Source organism: Artemia sp. Qi Xiang Cuo, chromosome 4, assembly GCF_049724085.1.
Source record: "Artemia sp. Qi Xiang Cuo chromosome 4, ASM4972408v1, whole genome shotgun sequence".
NCBI lineage: Eukaryota > Metazoa > Arthropoda > Branchiopoda > Anostraca > Artemiidae > Artemia > Artemia sp. Qi Xiang Cuo.
Genome location: NC_142797.1, coordinates 75,607,554 through 75,628,269, shown reverse-complemented (window position 1 = coordinate 75,628,269; position 20,716 = coordinate 75,607,554). Strand labels below are relative to the sequence as shown.

Below are 20,716 nucleotides of genomic sequence, written 5' to 3'. Positions count from 1 at the left end.
AAACTCTGAAAGCACTAAAGCCTATTACGCCATGCTGTTTTATTGAAAACTATTGGTTTAGAATAGCATGCTTTAATTTTTCAAAATGTTAACGAAAATAAATGAATAACACTATGACGAATAAATACAATCTCGGAAATCTGTGAAATTCAAAATTTATTTTAACTTATTTTTTTTCAATGATATCAATATATAAAAAAAAATACTCATTATATATTTAGCTTCCAGTAAAATGCTAAAAACTTCATAGGGTTTTAAAAATTGACGGACGAGGTAGGGGGCAGCACCCAAACTCTTGTCTGTAATAATTTTGATTTGAATTAAGTATCTTAATTTACCTTTAGCCTATCTATCTTAGTTCTGCCCTAGGATTGATGATACACTATCTATCCACAAGCGAATTGAATCATTAGGCCCGTTTTTAGCACTAAGATCTTACATCTAAGATCTTACATCTTTCTGCAAAGATTATCGTTTTTTAAATCATCTTTGATCTAAGATCTTACAGCTCACTGATGTTAGCAAAAAGTGTGAAGACCGCCACTGTTCTGCCATATAGAACAATGATGAGAGAACTTTGATGATCTACTCGTCATTGTTCTCGGACTGCTGATCAGAGCAGAATGATGAAAGACGTCTGCACAAAAATGACCAAAGATGTAAGATCTTTGTTCAAAGATTTCACTTTTAAGCATTTTCTGAAAAAAGATGTAAGATCTTAGCACATTGATGAGTGAAAAAACGCCCCTATTTTAGACAATTCTGAAAAAGTTATACACAGCTTTAACTCTCACAGAAACTATCTGTCTTGGCTTATATTTTGTGCCTAATAAATGAACGTGATAAACTCTTTAAGGTATATCTGCCCTGCATCAATTTGCCATGTAAAATTTCTTTACGCCTGTATTTCCTTGTACTTCAGCGCAAAATTAAGATACAGATACCATTCATTAGCAAAAAGTATAATCTTGAGTACCTTGATTTTTCTTCTTTCTTTTTTTTTTTCAATTTCCCAAAAACACTAAAAATGTTTTGAAAAGTGTGGTCTAAAGTGTGGTTTGATTGGAGTATATCCTGCTTCATGCTCGATTGTTGAATAATATTGAGGTGATTATCTCATTAGAGTTTTTGTGAAAACGAATTGAAATTAAGTGAAAAACGATAATGGAGAATAAAAGACAGGCAGCGATTATTAAAAGGCAAAAGTTGGGACAGTTCCAAAGGTAAGTTAATTGTCTTTAATATTCTATAATAAATATGTGCATGCTTAAACTTTATTATTCAGTATACCTTGTTCTAGGTCAATCTATTTAGGAATCAAATAGAAAAAAAACAACTTTTGGGACTTCCGTATTACCCATGCTCTACAAATTGCGATGTGAGAGAACGGTTCTTATCTGTCTGTATTTAGAGATAATTAGTTTACGCCCAGCAGAAAAATTACGATATAGTTATATTTTTATCAAATATTTAATATATAGAGTTGGTATTTTGGTTGGGTTAGGTATTTAATATAATGCGTTCTGGGCGGCCCGCCTTATATAATTCTTTGTTATAGTTACCATAATTTTGGTACTAACGTATTATATTTTCATCATATTTTGGTATATTTCATCAGGATTAACCTAACTTCCCTTCTCGTGTGTGTATTGGCAGTACTTGTCTATTATATAAAACGCACTTGAGAAGTGAAGTTTGGTTAATGCTAATGAAACAAAACAAATTATGATGAAAATACAATGTTTAAGTAACAAAATTATGAAAACCATCGCAAATAATTATGGAAGGGGGACCGCACAGAGCGCGTAACCTAAAATACCCTAACCTAACCAAAATACCAACGAAATATTTAATTAAAAAAATCTAGAATGTGGTTTCCCAACGAGCCGAAGGTTATTGTCTGGTATAGACAGCGTGAAAAACCGGGAATTCGTAATACAAGTTCTCGAGTGTGTTTTATATTTTAGACAAGTATGCCTACCGTATTGGCTAATACGGAATTGCCCAAGTTTTTCAAGAGGAACGGTCAGCTGCTTTTATGCAAGCATGGACGCCCAGAGGGGAGCCAGCCCTGTCATTTACATTTTTAATGGAAAAATCGTGTGTTCATACAATAAGAAGCTCTCCAATAAAAATGATAAGCTGTAGCCTATACGGATATTCAAGGATATAAAGTATTTTTCATAGCTTCCCCCTAAAATTCAGCATATGGGTGCCATGTAGGTAAGGACTAATTTATGTTCGTCTTAAATGTTAATGTTGCTCCTTATTTTCACTTTAAAAAAAACTAGTTTTTAATTAATTTTTTTTCATTTTAAAATAATGTGGAGAATTCCTGCCCCCTCCACTCCTCATTGGGGAGGAGGGGAGGCAAAAAATTCAGCATATGGGTTCCATGTAGGCAAGGACTAATTTATGTTCGTCTTAAATTTTAATGTTTCCTTATTTTTACTTAAAAAAAACCAGTTTTTAATTAATTTCTTGTCATTTTCCAATAATGTGGAGCATCCCCCCCCTCTCCTCCTTGGGGTTCCTCCTTGGAAGGAAAGAAATTTGTTTCCTTGGAATGAAAAAATCCCTCGCTCTTGGAAAGTTCCTCTCGCATAAAATTCCCCTGGATAATGCCATCATCTTTGAAAATTCCCCCCCGGAAAACTTCCTGTGGACAAATATGCCGGGAAAATTCTCTATACTCTCATTTGAGAAAAATATTGTTTAGATTTAATTTCTGATCGTTTTTCGAATCATGCAAAATCCACATCCGTAGAAGATTTTAAGGTAGCCAACTTTCGTGTTATCTTGACTACACTCCAGAAGTTGGATCTGTGTTTGATCTGTAGAAGATGCCAAAGAACTGTACTTGAAAAAAATGACACCAACTACTAAACAACTCAAGAAGCTGCCCGGCATTAAGGCTAGCAAAGCCGATAATCCCAAATGGATTTCTAAGAGAACGGAAACTATTTCAAGTACACGATTCTATTCAATCTGTGTTCGGCAAACTGCCACATCTTCCACGAGATTGGTCAAAAAATAGTGACAGGAAAACAAATACATTATAACTGGCAAATGACGCACGGAATCCAATGTGAGCCAATTGCAATTACGTGTTTCGTAAGAAAAAAGGCCGAAATTGTTCAAAGATCAGATGATTTTGGCCTTTTTGCTGATAAGGAAAGGTGGTGGCTTGTAACTTCTCCTGACGGGATATGTGACTCTGGACTTGTAGAAGTTAAAACAATAACAAATATTCATGAAGAAAAAACAATAAAAGAAGCTGTACGAGAACATTAGTAGTGTGTATGTACGCAATATCACGAGCACAAGAATATACAGTGCAGTTTCACGAGCACATGAATATATAGTGTAGTTTGACGAGCACATTGCAAAATGCGGCCAATCCTTTTATATTATATACCTATAAAGTGATCAAACACGTTTTGAAAGTATAATTGAGATTATATAACGCAAGCAGACTGGTTTTTGAGGGACTTTCATCGTAACATATTTTTTTTACCAAAAACTAGTAATTTTTAACCTTTTCAAAGAGAGTGAGAAGAACCTGTCAAAGAGTTAGATAACCTCTAGCTTAAATGCATCTCATCGAGTTTGATTAAGACTGTAACATGTCTAGAATTGATGCCATATGCTGTTGAAACATTTACCAAAAAAATAACTCTATTTGTAAAAAAAGGGGTTTAGCATTTGCGAATTGGACTCTATGAACGATATTAATTAATGTTTGAATAATAGGAGCGTGAATGATTCTAATTAGTAATTGGATAGTATGATGATGGAGAAAAAGTGTTAAATTGATTAGCAGTTAAGGTAACCCCGAAGAGCATGTTAACTCATAGCTTATTTATTATAAATTTGGAACAATATAAATCTATGGAAATGGTTAACGATGATAAAATTGTCTTATGACTTGACCTAACTTTAGTTCTTCGATGTGTTCTGTATAATACACAAGTGCCGTTTGAACAGTGTTGTCAATTTAAATAGAGTTTAACGTTATAGTAAACTAAAAATTTTATACTAAGAGGGATCTAGATGGCAAGAAAGGAATTTTAGTAATGGATAGCTTTATTTCTTCGATGTGTTCTGTATAATACACAAGTGGCGTTTGAACAGTGTTGTCAGTTTGAAATAGAATCTAACGTTAAAATATACTAAAAACTTAATACTAAGAGAGATGTAGATGGCAATAAAAGAATTTTAATTGAACAAAAATGAAGATATTTATAGACAGTTTCAATTACCTACGGCCAAGTTTTTTAAAAGACGAGCTTATTTTTTGCGAAACTACACAAAATCTGAAAAAATATTAAATGTTTCTTTATTAGCTACGCAATTGAACTAAAAATTAAGATATTTATATACAGTTTCAATTAGCTATGGCTAAGTTTTTTAAAAGACGAGCTATTTTCTTGCGAAACCACACATAATCTAAAAAAATGTTAAATGTTTCCTTATTACCTACGAAAATGAACTAAAAATGAAGATATTTATAGACAGTTTCAATTAGCTATGGTTAAGTTTTTTTAAAGACGAGCATTTTTCTTGCGAAACCACACAAACTCTGAAAAAATGTTTAATTTTTATTTATGAGCTACACAATTTAACAAAATTTGTGTATATTTAAGTACAGTTTCCATTAGCTACGGGTAAGTTTGTTATAGACGAGATAATTTCTTGATAAACTCCATACTATTTGAAAAAATATTAAATGTTTCTTTAATAGCTACGCAATTGAACAAAAAATGACATGAATTTGAGGAGAGATACCGTGATTCACTATGCCACATGAGTAGTTTCTGCAACTGTTAGTTCCACTTTAAGCCCCAATTATCAGAGAGCATTCAACTTTATAGCGCAAATAAATCGGCATTTTACCCGCCTTTGCTTCGTGTATTCTTCAATGGAATAAGGACTTTCTCGTGAAATTTTCACGTGTGTATTTACTAAAGGCGGTAATTATTGAATAAAAAAATGGGGGAGGGGGGCCCAAAAAAAACCTTAATCAGATAGTGCCTTAATATTGATATATGACTTTAGTAGGTGGTAAACATCTGACTAGACATGAAATACTTTTTATTGAACCAATGGCAAATATTTTTATAATGTACTTTACTTTATTGCTATTACAAATAGTAGATTTGTAAACGGGTAGATTTGTAGGAAAAGGAATCTGCTTCTAGTCTGATCACTATTTTTTTTGGGGATGGATAAATTTGTCGGAAATAGAGTGTGTGTGTGGGGGGGGAGGGGGCAAATATTTAGTGAATATAATGTTAGGAGGGTAAATTAAGTTTTTGCCATTAATCAAACAGTCAATGAACCAAATAATACCAAAGACGAAAAGCATATTGAGCCTGTCGATGACACACCAGTAAAAATTGTGTTTGACTCAAAATGGAATAATGATTATTCTACTGATTACGAACTAAGAGAAGACAATAACTACAATATCAAGAGAGAACATGGTGAACCATTTTATGGAACGGATTCAAAATGTGCATCCATTGTCGGATATGCTGGATAAAATTGGCAAAATCTAAGTATCAGATTGAATAAATGCTTTATTATAAAACAGGGGATTTCAGTCCCCTGTTTTGCTTACAAGTACAGTTTCTACATTGTCCGTCTTGAGTCAACCCAAAAACTATGTCACCCCCATTGCAATTCCATTTGACAAAGCTCATATAATATGAACAATCTCAGTCACCCAATTTCCTGCAAGTCATGTGGAAACGGTCGGTCATTAATCTAAGAATCATTGTTGGTCTCCAATTACCTTCAAATGGCTTGCAGAACTGATAGATTATTCGAAATGCCCTTACTTACTACTACTTACTTACTTACTATTTACGTACTTATTCGAAATACCATTAATATAGATATTTACCGATAATTCAAATAATTTTAACTTTCAGTTCATTTTATTTTATAATATTTAATTTGTGATCTTTTTTTAAGAAATGCCTGGAAAATCTGCTCTTCTTCCTCCATGTAAAAGACCCTCTTCCTACGAAAAACCTCTCGCAGAGAAATTTCCACCCATATAAACTCCCTCTCTCCGTCAGAAAAATTCCTCCTAACAATTCCATTCTCGATCCCTCAATAGAGAATTTGTCTCGCTAAAAATTCCCATGAAGAATTTCTACCGTGAAAATCCCCCCCCCCTCCTGGAGAGAAAATTCGTCTTAACATCGTCACATGTAAAATTGAGTTGGTAAAGAGAAAGTGAGACAAACAAAAACAATATCGAATATTGTTCTGGCAGCAGTGTAAATGTTATTTTTGACTTTATGTTTTTGAGTTAATATTGAATGTCATTTCTGTCATCCCTTCTCTTTGTAAAAATCCGATAACACGGATTTATTGTAAAATCCGATAAAAAATAAATAATTTTTTTGGTTATCTGTTTGTCATTTATTAGGTCAGAAAAAATACCGTCATGGGGGGGGGCATTGGAAAATTTGTGAGCTTCAGAGAACACATTTAAGTTTCCAAGATTTTTTTTCTTGTCGTTAATCAAATAAAGACCGCTGATAACGATGAACGATTTGTTTCCTGTTGGAAAAACAAAACTAACGCATCGGCAACAGTCTTGTCACTGGTCACATCAAGACTTTTAAACAAGAATGAATTTTGAATTCTTTAGGCTTTTGTGGGAATAATTAAACTAAATTCATCTTATTCTAAGATCTGACTAACAGGAAGAAGATTATATTTTTGCTTCAAATTTACTATTTAATAGGCTAGAAAAAGATTCAATGAAAGGCAGGGTAAAGTTTGGCAGAATTTATAAACTTCAGAAGAGAATTTGTACCTTTTCACTTTGTGTCCTAACAGTTTTCAATTCCAACAGGAATCCAGCCTTTTGAAGTCTTCTATTTTAAAAGCTGGCAGAAAACCAAAATCTTCTATTTCATCTCTCCCTCTTTTTATCTTTTATTAATTTTTTATTCTTTATTTATAAGCTAGTGTTTGACTAGTATTCGTATTCCCTCCTTTTCAGGCCGTAGAGCCTTTGCTGGGATCAGTGAATTATGTTTTTCTGATGATATTGTATTTTTATAATTATTGTTTTATATTTTATATTATTAAGATATGTTTTATATTATTGAAAAAAATAACGGAAATAAAAAAAATTTTGTTGCTATCTGTTTGCTATTTAATTGGCTAGAAAAAATTCCTGCATAGGGAAGAGGGCATTAGAAAATTTGTAAACTGCAGAGAAGACATTTGAGTCTTCAAGATTTTTTTCTGTCGTTATCCAACTAAAGACCGCTGATAACGACAAACGATGTTTTTCCCGTCAAAAACAAACCGTCGGCAACTGTCTTGTTGGCAACCTTTATGCAAAGACTCGTAAATAAGAATGAACTTCATTGGTTGGCTTCGGCTTGCCTTTTATTTTCCTTTTGACCAATGAACTAAGTCAGGATGAAAGCTAAAAAGATTGATTTCAACACTAACTAGCGGATTTGGTCGGTCCAGAGGTAAGGTATAAAATACCTTAAGGAAGAATTTTTCCAAGAATCTCGGAAACTTGGAAACATCGTTGTTAGTGAAATTTGTAAAGCAAGAAAGGAGTATGGTGCTCACGTGCTCAATAAGTTATTGTATTCGGACACTAAGAAATTCCACAAAAGTGTCCAAGATCTCATGGGAATGGTATCTCCAAAGTTTTTCTTAATGGACAGTAATGGTGACCCAGCGGGTGCGGATGTCATAAATGATCATTTTGCTTCAATTTGTAAAATTCACCCGCCACTCCAACATATGGCGGTCAACAGTGCACTGAGTGACATTACTGTGATTGAAAGTCATCAGACTCAACTTAAACTTGAAACTCTTTACGCAAATAAGTCACTATACCCAGGTGTATCCCTACCAAATTGATTTTGGAATGTACCCAGTATTTAAGTGTACCTCTAACTGCTATTTTTAACCAATGTTTTGTAGATGGTACTTTTCCAGTGTGTTTTAAAAGAGCTATTATATCTCCAATACCGAAAACTAAAACCCTAAAAGTTCCCTTTGACTTAAGACCAATATCAAAAACCTCCATTCTCTAAAATCTTTGAATTTCCTTTTTGGCGATATTCATGACAAAATGAACCCAAATCAGTCTGGCTTTAGGCCGAATCATAGCACCACGCATTCCTTCATTTATGTACTTGACACTGTTTTCAAACATCTTGAGTTGAATAGTTCCTATGTTGAGGCTGTTTTTGCTGATATTAGCAAAGCCTTCGACAATTTGGATTATCAGACAGTCATAGATAATGCAAGGGCTTTAGGTGCAAGATATTTTGTTTTTACGTACGTTAGCTAGTTTTTTGTCTGGCCGTGAGCAATGTGTAGTCCTTCCTAACGGGGATTCATCAGATTGTTCCTCAGTTTCCTGTGGAGCACCCCAAGGGACTAAGTTAGGTCCTTTAGCATTTTTAATAGTTTTTACCAATGTTTTACCAAGTTTTGGCAACTCTTTTAAATTTGCCAATAATTTGACATTACTGAACCTTTGTCAAACATTTAATACTTTGAATGTTACACTCGACTCACTCATTAAAATTTAAAGAATGATCTTGATAATGTTAAGATTAACTTAAGCATACCCAAAAGCAGTTTCATGCTATTTTCATTTTTTTAAAATATACCCCCTATCAATAATTACCTTTGCATACAAAATTTAAATACGGTTAAACTGCTTGGTGTTCAGTTGGACAACGACCTTAAATGGAACTCCCACATTTCCCACTCATTTAAATCTGGTAGTTTTCTCCTTAAATCTTTCTCCCTTCTCAAACGGTTCTCCTTATCAATCCAAAACCTTAAAATAATTTATTGTTCTTATATAAGACCCTGTCTGGAATATGCTTGTCTTGTCTGGCACCCTGGGATGACCAAAGACCAATATTCTAAAATTGAAAGTATTCAAAAAAGAGCAATAAAAATTATACTGGGGACGGCCTATACTTCATACGATGAAGGTTTGGCTAGACTTGAACTTATTTCATTGGAATCACGACGTCACATCCTCACCATGGGCTTTGGTCACAAGTGCCTTAGTTCTGACAATCATCGACGTTTTCTCCCTCCTTTTAAAGAAAATGCCCCAATCTGTCCTAATACAAGACTCAACGCTCGTAGAGCTCCAAATATTCAACTGGACCTGTGTCCCCAAATGTTGACCATCCCCTATTTTGTTCCCCATTTTAATAATAGATATAACTTTTGTTTTATGTTTATCCCCCAACATCTGTTTTATTATTGATTTAATTTTTTGTTTCATGTTTATCCCCTAACATCTATTTTATTATTGTAATTCAGACGTGCTTATGCTATTTTTTGGGGTATTTTAGCCAATAAATCATATTCTATTTTATTCTATTCTATTTACTCTATTCAGCCATGACCCTTAAGCTTTTATTCACTTCCACCAAGTTGATTTGAATTCAAAATATCAACCAACTCGGTCGCAGTTGAACAGTTGCTCGGTTTGGTGTTGAATAAATGACATTCCTTGGAACACTTCCTGGAACTTCAAAATGAATTCACTGCCATTTTCTTGACAGCTCACTTAATGCCCATTTAACAATCTGGATGAAAATAGTGTGTTTTAAAGTATTTCAAAATCCCCAAGACATTCCCTGAAAATTTCAGCTTAATATTCATCTATTATATTCTTGGATTCTTAACTATTATGTTCTTGGATGTTCTTAATTTCACCTGCTATGTTCTTGCAATATTACATTTATACCATTGTGACAACCTGGATGCACTTAAACTCTTCTTATTTAGTTAAATAGTTGTAGTAGTAGTAGTGGTAGTAGTAGTAATAATAGTAGTAGTAGCAGTAGTAGTAGTAGCAGCATTAGTAGTAGTAGTAGTAGTAGCAGTAGTAGTAGTAGTAGTGTTAATTGTAGTAGTAGTTATTGCAGTGGTAGTAGTAGCAATAATAGTAGTAGTAGTAGTAGTAGTAGCAATATTAGTAGTAGTAACAGTAGAAGTATTTTTAGTTGCCGTAGTAGTAGTAGTAGCAGTAGTAGTAGTAGTAGTAGTAGTAGTAGTAGTAGTAGTAGTAGTAGTAGCTATATTACTAGTAGTAGTAGTAATAGTAGTAGTAGTAGCAGTAGTAGTAACAGTAGAAGTATTTTTAGTTGCCATAGTAGTAGTAGTAGCAGTAGTAGTAGTAGTAGTAGTAGTAGTAGTAGTAGTAGTAGTAGTAGTAATAGTAACAGTAGCAGCAGCAGTAGTAGTATTAGAAGCAGTAGTAATAGTAGTAGTAGTAGTAGTAGTAGTATTTGTAGTAGCAGTAGTAGCAGTTGTTTGTGCTGTTGTTTTAGTAGTAGTAGAAGTTTTTAAAGACAATTTTATTCAAAACTGTCAAAAGATCTAGTAACTATGACTGGGGATTCAATGCCACCCACAACCCACTGGGTAAGGATTGTAAATTATACAATAGACCTTCTGCAATGCAGTTTGAGCTTTGCTTGAAACTTTGGTAATCAAAAACACACAGAAATTGATTTAAAAATAAAATTCCGAAAAAGAAGGTTTTCAAAGAACAATAAGGAGCCATATAGATTTTAATACCTGCAGAAATCAATTATTATAATAATATTAAGTCAAAACGACCATAACTTATAATCAAAGAATAAATGAAACCCAAAATAACAGAAATTAAACAATTAATCAAAATAAGCTATATTGAATAAGCTTTTACATTCTGCTTTACTGAAAACGAATTACATTTTACTCGTAAATATTCTCCTTAGCACTTACAATATTGAAAATAAATATAAAAATTAGAATGAAATAAAATCTTGAATTGTTGAGCTTTCTGCATTTAATATCATCATATATTAAACTTCAGTTTAATTTTCTTAGTTCTGTTAGGACTGTTAAGAGACACATATAGTTTTCATTACAAAGCAAAGGACGCAGTAGGCGTTAGACTTTTAAATTTGAAAATCGGGGAATTTCCAATATTCTGAGAAATTTCCAATATTCTGAGAAATATATTTTGATTTGAAAATTCAAAGGGCTCTGCTACTACTACTAATGCTAGCCCGACGGTAACTTCTACTACTTCCGATTACAACTGTGACTACTTGTGACTGTGACTACGATTACTTGCGACAGTGACTGCAACTACGTGGGACTGTGACTCCTTGCAACTATGACCCTAACTACTTGCAACTGTGACTGCTTTTCTTAGACTAATTTCAGGATATGTTGAGGGGGGCGTTAAACAAAATCAAAATACACTATATGCATCCTAGTTAGCAAAAGGGTGGATCAGCAATATCTCAGAAAGGGCTGAGGATATGTGTTGGGACTTTCAGCTGTTGGAACTTTCAGGGCATGTTGTGGGGCAGGTTGAGGGATATATTGGGAATCGAACGAAGTCCATCAGTCCTGCTTTTCACTCTTTTGAGATATCGTCCCCCTCAGGACTCATCAAAATTTAGCATTAGGCCTATTCATTTTCTTATAAAAGTCAAAAGATTTAAAACTAGGCCTATGAGTGGGCCATGCCCCTCCATAGCCCCTGGGTAAAAGGCCGTAAATTTTGCTTGTTCTCCACTGTTTACTTGCTCATGGAGGAAGACGTAAATTTTGAACCTGGGTGGGTCCAGAAAGGCTATAAGTATTAAAGTGAAACTTAAGCAAATATTGGACTAAATCAAAAGACACTATTTGCATCCAGACTATTAAAAGGGCAAATATGAAATGTTTTAAGATTGGCTAAGGTTATTAGCTAGCAATTTTCCGGGGTACTACTATTGCTACTGTGAAAACTTGTGACTGCTACTGTGACTGCGTGTTACTTTGGAAACTACAACTGCGATTGTGATTGAGACTGCAATACCACTTCTGCTACTTAAAGTAGTACAGCTAGAGCTATTGAACTAAATTGAAAGTTTTTAAGTCCATTCTGAGTGCCAAAATGATTTAATCTATCAGTGTTTAAAAAGGTTTATTTGCAATATCTCGACACTTACTAAGTTCATTAACTGGAAATTTCTAGCAAATGTTGATGGTGACGCTGAACTAATTCAAAGATTCGTCAGTATCGCCAAGTGTTCAAATAGTAAATGTGCATTGCCTCAGGGACTTTTAAGGGTTTTAAGTTTAAACTCCTAGAGAATGTTGGGGGGGGGGGGTGCACTAAATCAACATTAACTAAGCGCATCCAGGTTGTCAAAACAGTATATCTTCAATATTATAGATTATTTTAGGAAGGATAATAGGTTTCAAACAGCCAGAGAATTTTCAGTTGGCTTTTGAACCTACAGTCACTAAGTATATCCTGGTGGTCAAGTGAGTGTAACTGTATTATCTCTTGAACAGCTAGTCGTATTTAGTTGAACCTTTCAGGGAATGCTGAGGGAGATCTTGAGATAAATAAAGATACATTAATGTTGTTAAAAAATTTGTTTGTAAAATATGTAAAAAACGGTTTAGATGGTGTGTTTGAACTTTAATTGAATTTATAACGAGATATTAAACTCAATCAAAAACATTGGTTGCACATATTACTACTACTACTACTAACAACTCACCGCTGCACCGCTGAGGCCAACACAGCTACGGACGCTCCTCCTCCATCCCAATCTATTCAAAGCCTCCCTTTTTATGCCCACCCATGAAGTTCCCGTTTCCTTTAAATCTTTTTTTATGACGTCCTCCTACCCCAGACGAGGACGACCTGCTCTCCGTTTAGCCCTAGACGGACATTTTTCGTATAGCCTATTATTTGAAATACGGTCAGTCAGCCGGGTACCCAGAACAATCCTTAAGCAATTTCTCTGGAAAACATCTAGCAAATCTTCATCCGCTTTTCGGAGTGCCCATGCTTCAGAGCCATATTTGACCACTGTCATCACTGTAACTTCTAATATTCTAATCTTGGTTTGCAGACTTATCTTCCTATTCTTCCAAACCTTTTTTAACTGTGAAAAAACACCCTGAGCCTTGGCTATTCTACTTTTGACATCTTTACTGCTCCAACCATCTTTACTAATAATACCACCAATGTAAGTGAAGCTGTCCACTTGATCAATCTTTTCATTACCCAACTTCACCTTTTCATCTTCACTTATTCCTAACCTTAGTGACTTAGTCTTTTTAACATTAATTTTCAAACTTATTCTAGCACCCTGAACTCGCAAAACCTCTAAAACTTCATTCATTTTGCTCACACTTTCATCTAGGATGCTTAAATCATCAGCATAGTCTAAGTCCAAGAGACTTTTTCCTCCCCATTTGATTCCGTGGTCTGCCTTTCCTGTGCTCCTTAAGACGAAGTCCATCAAAATGACCCATATAAAGGGGGATAGAACACAACTCTGCCTAATTCCTGATTTAAAATAAAACCAGCTGCGTACCTCATTTTCTATCTTAACCGTAACAATGTTATTCTTCTGCATTGCATCAACCACTTTAATGTATTTATCTGGTATTCCAAACAAGGATAAAACCTTTGCTAAAGCTCTTCTATCAACAGAATCAAACGCTTGCTCATAATCTATAAAACTGAGCACCAAAGGTGTTTGAAAACTCAGGCACTTCTCAATCATTAACCTAAGAGTGAAAATTAGGTCGATAAATCCTCTACCTTTTCTAAAACCGCACTGTTCTTCTCTTAAAACATTGTCTACGGCATCTCTCAGTCTAAAAAGTATCATATTACTAAGTAATTTACTACCTACAGAGATCAGACTAATGCCTCGATAATTACCACACTGACTCTTATCACCTTTCTTATAAAGGTGCTTAATTAAGATTTTCCTAAAATCGTTAGGTATTTCCCTTTTTTCAAAAATCATATTCATAATCTTCAGTTACTTATTTCTAACCTCAGACCCACCATATTTAAGAAACTCATTTACCACCCTATCAGCACCTAAAGCCTTATTATTTTCTAGTCCTTTTAGTACTGTCGCTAATTCCTCCTCACAAAACAAATCTTCCTTCACATCCAAGGTATCACAAACTTTTTCATTTTCCTCTATATCTTTTCCTGCAACTGTAAATGTTCTCGGTTAAGCAAATTCTCAAAATGTTCGGCCCATCTCTCTTTAGTTTTTTCCTTATGGCTAATTGCGGCCCCATTCCTATCTTTAACTGGGCCAAGTCCGCATTAACTAATCCCTCTCAATTTGTTAACATGTCAGTACAATATTTTACAATTATGCCGTCTAGCTGCATCTTCCAGATCCTCGGCAATTTTATCCATGGCCTCTACTTTACACCTCCTTAGTTCATATTTTAATGCTTTCTTCACTTTCTTTACATTCTGTTTGTTCTCATGTGATCTATCACTAAGGTAATTCTTGTACAAGTCATTTCTCCTTTCTATCAAACATAACGCCTTTTCACTAATATTCTTAACTGCAGTTCTAGCTTTCTTCCCTAAGACACCTTCAGCAACTTCACAAATAATTTTTCTAAAACTTTTCCAAACAACTTCCATCTACATTATCAAATTTTAGACTCTCAAGTTTAATATTCAGCTGTTCCTGGGAACTTTCTCTCAAATTCTTATCCTGGAGTTTACCAACACCATAACTTCCCGGAAGGTAGTTAGCCTTCCGATATTTGAGCTTTAAATTAACCCTTGACACTACTAGATGGTGATCTTTGTTCTTAACATCAATAACGGCGCTCCTATATACCCTAGTATCTTGTATTGATCCTGCCAGTCTTCGATTTACTATAACATAATCAATAAGGTTTGCTCTCTTACCATCACGTGAATACCATGTTAACTTATGAGCCATTTCATGACCAAGCACCGTATTCGTTATAACTAGATTGTTATACCTACAAAATTGCAAAAATCTGTATCCATTATCGTTTTCTTTTCCTACACCAAATTTACCTAAGCTAGGGTACCATTTATCCCTATTTCTACTAACCTGGACGTTAAAATCTCCCAGTAATAACATCATATTTCTACCGGGGACCCTGTCTATTCGATCCTGTAACTGTGAGTAACATTCACCTGAGTCACTATTATCTCTGTCAGTCGGTTCTACAGGGGCAAATAATAATATAGCTGATACTTCGAACTTTTTAGTCATAAAATGAGCAACTAGTATTCTATTATTAACACCTTCCCAGCCTAAACAAGATTTAGCAGCTTCCTTATTCATCATGAGCCCTACTCCCTGTCTATGTACCCCATCCCTCCTACCTGAGTAAACAAATTCTATATCACCTGATTTCATACTTCCTACCCCTGAAACTCTTAATAAATCTAGTTCGAATCGTCTGAATCCGTCAGTCAAAAAGTCGATACGATAGTCATTTTTTAACGTCGTAACATTCCAAGTTCCAATTTTCATGTTCTTTAAATGATTGAAATTATTTTTGCCTCAGGAAAAGCAATGATCCCGAATACCAGTGCAGGACGGGGATCATATATCTTCTCAAGTCTATACTGAAGTGCTTAAGCCGGCTTAGAACCGGACAGCAAGAAGTCCCTGGGACCTCCATGAATGGGGGCTTTGTGCAATCCTGGGCCCATCTTGGTCACAACATGGTTTTCAGCAATATTCTATACTCTTCTATCAACAAGAGTCGAAATCCTGGGTGGGGATTTTTCTACACCCCGAAATATACCATATTAAAATAACAAATAAAAGTTTTTAAAGAGTCGAGAATAAACATGTGTATTGATGATGTTCATGTTTACTGTACATGTGTACTGAATGATGTGTATTATATATATATATTCATTCCCGAAATTCTTTTGATTTTTCATACGTAATATTTTGAATGTCCTCTCAGAAGTGTTCAGCTGAGTATATATTTAGAAATACTGGTAAATTAAAATCTCACCTTAAGAACTGTTCCCAAACATAATTTAAAATCCAAAGAAATGTATACAAAACCTTTATTAAAAGCCATAAATCCAGCACTCAGATGGCCGAACCTTATCAACATTAATAATTTAAAGTTGAATTTTGAGAAAGATATTGAACTCAGTCAAAAAATAGTGTTTTCATCTAGGTTCTCATAATGATTAAATAAGAAATTAAAAACAAAAATTCAACTGACAGTAAGGAGTAACATTAAAACTTAATACGGAAATTATTACGTAGGCCTATATGAGGGGGTTTGTCACCTCGTCAATACTTCGCTTTTTACGCTAAAGTTCGAATTTTGTTTCAATCTTTTAAGAATGACCTCTGAATCACAAAGGGTGTAATTAGAATAAATAGATATTTTGAAAGTACTAAGACAACTTTAGCGTAAAAAGTGAGATATTGACGAGGGGGCAAACTTCCTCGCATACGTAATAATTTCTGTTCGTTTGACATTTTAATGTTGCTCCTTGCTTTCAGTTCAAAAAACTTGTTTTTTTTTATTGAATTTCTGATCGTTTTTTAAATAATGCTGAAAAATTCAGCACCCCCTTCATGGAAAATTTTCTTCCTAGATGAAAAATTCATCCATGGAAAGATCCTCCCACGTAAACTTATCCCCCTGACCCCCCCCCCCTACCAGAAAAAATCACCCCTGAAAGCGTCTGTATACTTCCCGATAACCAATACTATATGTAAACAATGGGCGAAGTTTATAACGTGCAGCCCTTCCCCCGGGGACTGTGGGGGATTAAGTCATCCTCAAATACATAGTTATCAGATTTTTCGACTATGCATAAATCAAAGAGTTTAAAGAGTCAGAAATAAAGAGATCCGAATGATCTGAATAATATCTGTTTTTCTCTAATTTTATTTTTATTCATATGTAATATTTTGAGCATTCTATCAGGAGAGTTCTTTTGAGTAGGCTACATATCTATAATTTAATGTTAAAGGATAATCTTAGTTCAAAAAACGTTTCAAAACATGATTCAAAATCCAACGATATTTATACAAAATCCATATTGAATGCCATATTCCAACGCTATTACAGTCTACCCTTATTGACCTTAATAATTTAAATACGATACTTATTTTAATTCTTAAGCTGAGAAAATGAAATAATCCGGAATATGTTTTCGGGAATATCTTTTTCGGAAATACTTCTAAAGAAAAGTATTTCTTTAAAATGCCTTAAAGTCAAGACGACCAAAAATGAAGTCGGATAATAACTCAAACGTAAATTGACCAAAAATTACTGTAAAAAACGAACGAAATCAAAAACGAACAGAAATTAAAACAAACAGTCATACCAAACACAAATTTCGCACAGACTAATAAATATAAACATATAAATCTCAAAACCAGCAGAAACTTAATTGAATAATCAATTCAGGCTTAAAACGCCCAAAAATTACTACAAACAATATTTCGGCTATTGCCCAATCCCCTCCACCAGCCAAATTGTGCCATTTGAACTTTTGTTCAAAAAGTACTATAAAATATATTAGATATAAAATGTATTATAAATATCTTTTTACGTTTATAACACTGGAAAAATATTACACTAAATAAATTCTTGAATTGCTGTGATTCCCAGGAATTAATATCATTATATAATAAACATTCACTTTATTGTCATTAGTTCTATCCCAAAACCTTGATTGTTATTGTAGTTTTTTTTTCGTAAATGTTTTAGAAAATTAAAGAAAAACTGTTTAAAATACTTATAGTTTTCAGTAAAACGCCAATGAAACTAGAGTTTTTAGATAGTGGCTAGAGGAAGGAGGGGGGCAGTAGCTAACCAATATCCTGTTTGTAGTAACTTTTATTCGTTTTAAATTCGACTTGAGTACTCAATTTAATGTTTACTTGTTTTGGGATATTAATATTTGTTATCTTTGTATTTAATTTACTCTAATTTCTATTCCTTTTGGTTTTCATTTATTCTTTAATAGTTATTAAGAAAACAAAAAAAAACTTTTTCAACTGAAATTAAGGAGTGCCATTAAAGCTTAAAACAAAAAGAAATTATTCTGTATATGAGGGGGACTACCCATTCCTCCACCTTCCCTCTTTACATTTAAGTCTTAAAGTACTTTAAAGATAGTTTTTATTCAAAATCAACGTCCCATGGGGTCGAGCAATATTTCTTAAATATTTGTGAGAAAAAGTTAAAGTTTAGCGTAAAGAGTGGAAGTTGAGGGAATAGCATCTCTCGTTGTAAACCGGAAAAATTTATGTTCGTTTTAAGTTTTGAAGTAGCTCCTTAATTTCACCTGAAAAAATACTTTGTTAATTTCTGGCCATTTTCCAACTCATACCAAGAAACTTCCTTCCTCCCGCCCCCCATGTAAAATTCTTCCTTGGAAAATCCCCTGCAAACTTTCCTCCTCACACAAAATTTTTACCATGGAAAAATTCCCTTACAGAAGATACTCTCCCTCTCCAAAATATTCTGTATATTTCAAAATAACAAATACTATATGTAAACAATTTTTAAATTGCTCAACCAGCAGCCTTATCACCAAGGGCTGTTGGAGGGGGTCATGTCATCCCTAAAGGAAGAATTATTGGACTTTTCAACTTTTTTCGGACTATGACTATCTCAAAATTTTGAAAAAAAAATAAAATTCAACATATTTGTAGATAGGAGCTTGAAATATCTACGGTATGGTTCTCTGATATGTTGAATCTTATGGTGGAGTTTTCATTCAGCTCGGCTGAGTTTTTAGGGGTGTTTCCTTGTTTTTAAGAATTTGGCAAATTTTTCTTAACTTTTCTTAACTTTCTTAACTTTTCTTACTTTTCATGGTTCTTAACTTTTCATGGCTTGCATTAAACGTAATGAATTGTATTTATTTGGAATCAGCATAAAGAAAACCATTATTTTATGTCTTTATTGTTATCAAAATGACATTTTTTAGAGATTCGGTTACTGTTCGGCCACTCCTTACTTACAGTTCTTTACCATTCGTTTCATTTCTGGTCCTTTGAGGTTGGAGTTATCATAAAATTATTTTAATAATTTGTTTTTGATTGATATTAAAGAAGAATATTTAGGCAATAGTAGGCTATTTCCATTTGACTTGAGAATTTTACTGATCAAATAGTTCATATTAAAGAACTGTATGTAAGGAGCTACCCGGCTTAATAGTGACTGAAACTCTAAAAAATGGAATTTTGATAGCAGTAGATGCATCAAAAGAATTGTATATTTATGCTTGTTTCAAATATATAAGATCCATCAAGTTTAATATTACCCATCAAAAGTTATGAGCCTGAAAAATTTGCCTTATTTTCTAAAAAAATAGGAAACACCCCCCAAACGTGATAGAATCTTAATGAAAATCAAACCATCAAGTTCAACATACCAGAAAACCCTTCTGTAGAGGTTTCAAGCTCCTATCTACAAAAATCTGGAATTTTGCAATTTTTGCCAGAAGAAAGTTCATGGATGCGTGTTTATTTGTTTTTTTCCCAGGGGTGGTCGTATCGATCCAGTAGTGCTAGAATATTACAAAAGGCTTATTCGAACGGAAATTAAAAGTTCTAGTGCCCTGTTTAAGTGACCGAAAAAATTTAAAGGCAACTAGGCCCCCTTCCGCGCTAATTTTTTCCCCAAAGTCATTCGATCAAAATTTTGAGATAGCCATTTTGTTCAAATTAGTCGAAAATGTAATAGATATAGACTTTGAAGATGACTTAGTCCCTTACAGTTCCCGAGGAAAGATGTGCAAGTTATGAACTTTGTCCATTGTTTACATATATTATTGGTTATTGGGAAGTATACAGACGTTTTCAGGGTTTTTTTTCTAATGGGGCGGGGGTCGTAGGAGGGATTTACGTGGGAGGGTCTTTCCATGAAGGATGTTTTCATGGGGGAACAGACATTTCTATGAAGGCACGCCGGATTTCCCAGCATTATTTAAAAAATGATCAGAAATCAAATAAAAAAAACAGTTCTTTCCACTAAAAGTAAGGAGCAATATTAAAACTTAAAACGAACAGAAATTATTACGTATATGAGGTGGTCCACCCCCTATTCAGTACCTCACTCTTTATGCTAAAGTTCTTTTTTGCACTTTTAAAAGAGATATCTATTCTAATTAAATGGCCTTTGTGATTCAGGAGTCATTCTTAAAGAATTGGAACAAAATTCAAGCTTAAGCGTAAATAGCTAGGTATTGACTAGGGGAGGAACCCCCTCATAATAATTTCTGTTCGTTTTAAGTTTTAATGCTGCTCCTTTCTTTGAGTGGAAAAAACTTGTTTTTTTATTTGATTATACAAATAAAATAAAAATATAAACTTGCCATTCATTGTCCCTGTGGAAACTTTAATTAAAAGACAATATATCACCAGAATAAGATTTATAGTGTAAAAACTATTAGCCATGTTTAATTATCTAGTCTTAAAGGGCTTCGGAAGACTAAAGATAATTATTAGAAGACAAAGAATATAACATTCTTTACATGAGTTTTGGCTTGCAAAACTGGCTGAACGGCAAGACATCTTACAAATAACCTATATATGTGCATGGGCCTGGTTGTAAGTTCGTATAATGTAATAATGTGGGGAATTAACCTCCAAAACTTATCCGGTTTTAGAGATATGAAAGAGCTTTTACTTCAAGAGAAAAACAAGATTAACATTTAAAAATACTTTAGATAAGAGATATTCCGTGTAAAAAAGAAAGAATGCCACCCCCGCCCCTTTCCTACCATTACTGTTCTATTTTATACTTTTCAATTTGGATAACTAACCCAATGAAATGGTTGTAAATGCTCTAACGTAAGTGCAATTGGGTACTGAATCAAGTA

At 33.8% G+C, this 20,716-nt stretch overlaps 1 protein-coding gene across 1 annotated transcript in view; it reads right to left on the bottom strand.

Annotated features, from left to right (window-relative positions):
• The window catches only part of LOC148953442 (uncharacterized), a 98,987-nt gene extending 78,663 nt beyond the window's left edge, over positions 1–20,324 (bottom strand). The window contains exon 1 of the mRNA XM_089087684.1: positions 20,210–20,324. Within this exon, the coding sequence (XP_088943810.1) occupies positions 20,210–20,291 (82 nt within the window). The 5' untranslated portion in view covers positions 20,292–20,324. The remainder of the gene's footprint in view (positions 1–20,209) is intronic.
• Between the last annotated feature and the right edge of the window lie 392 nt (positions 20,325–20,716).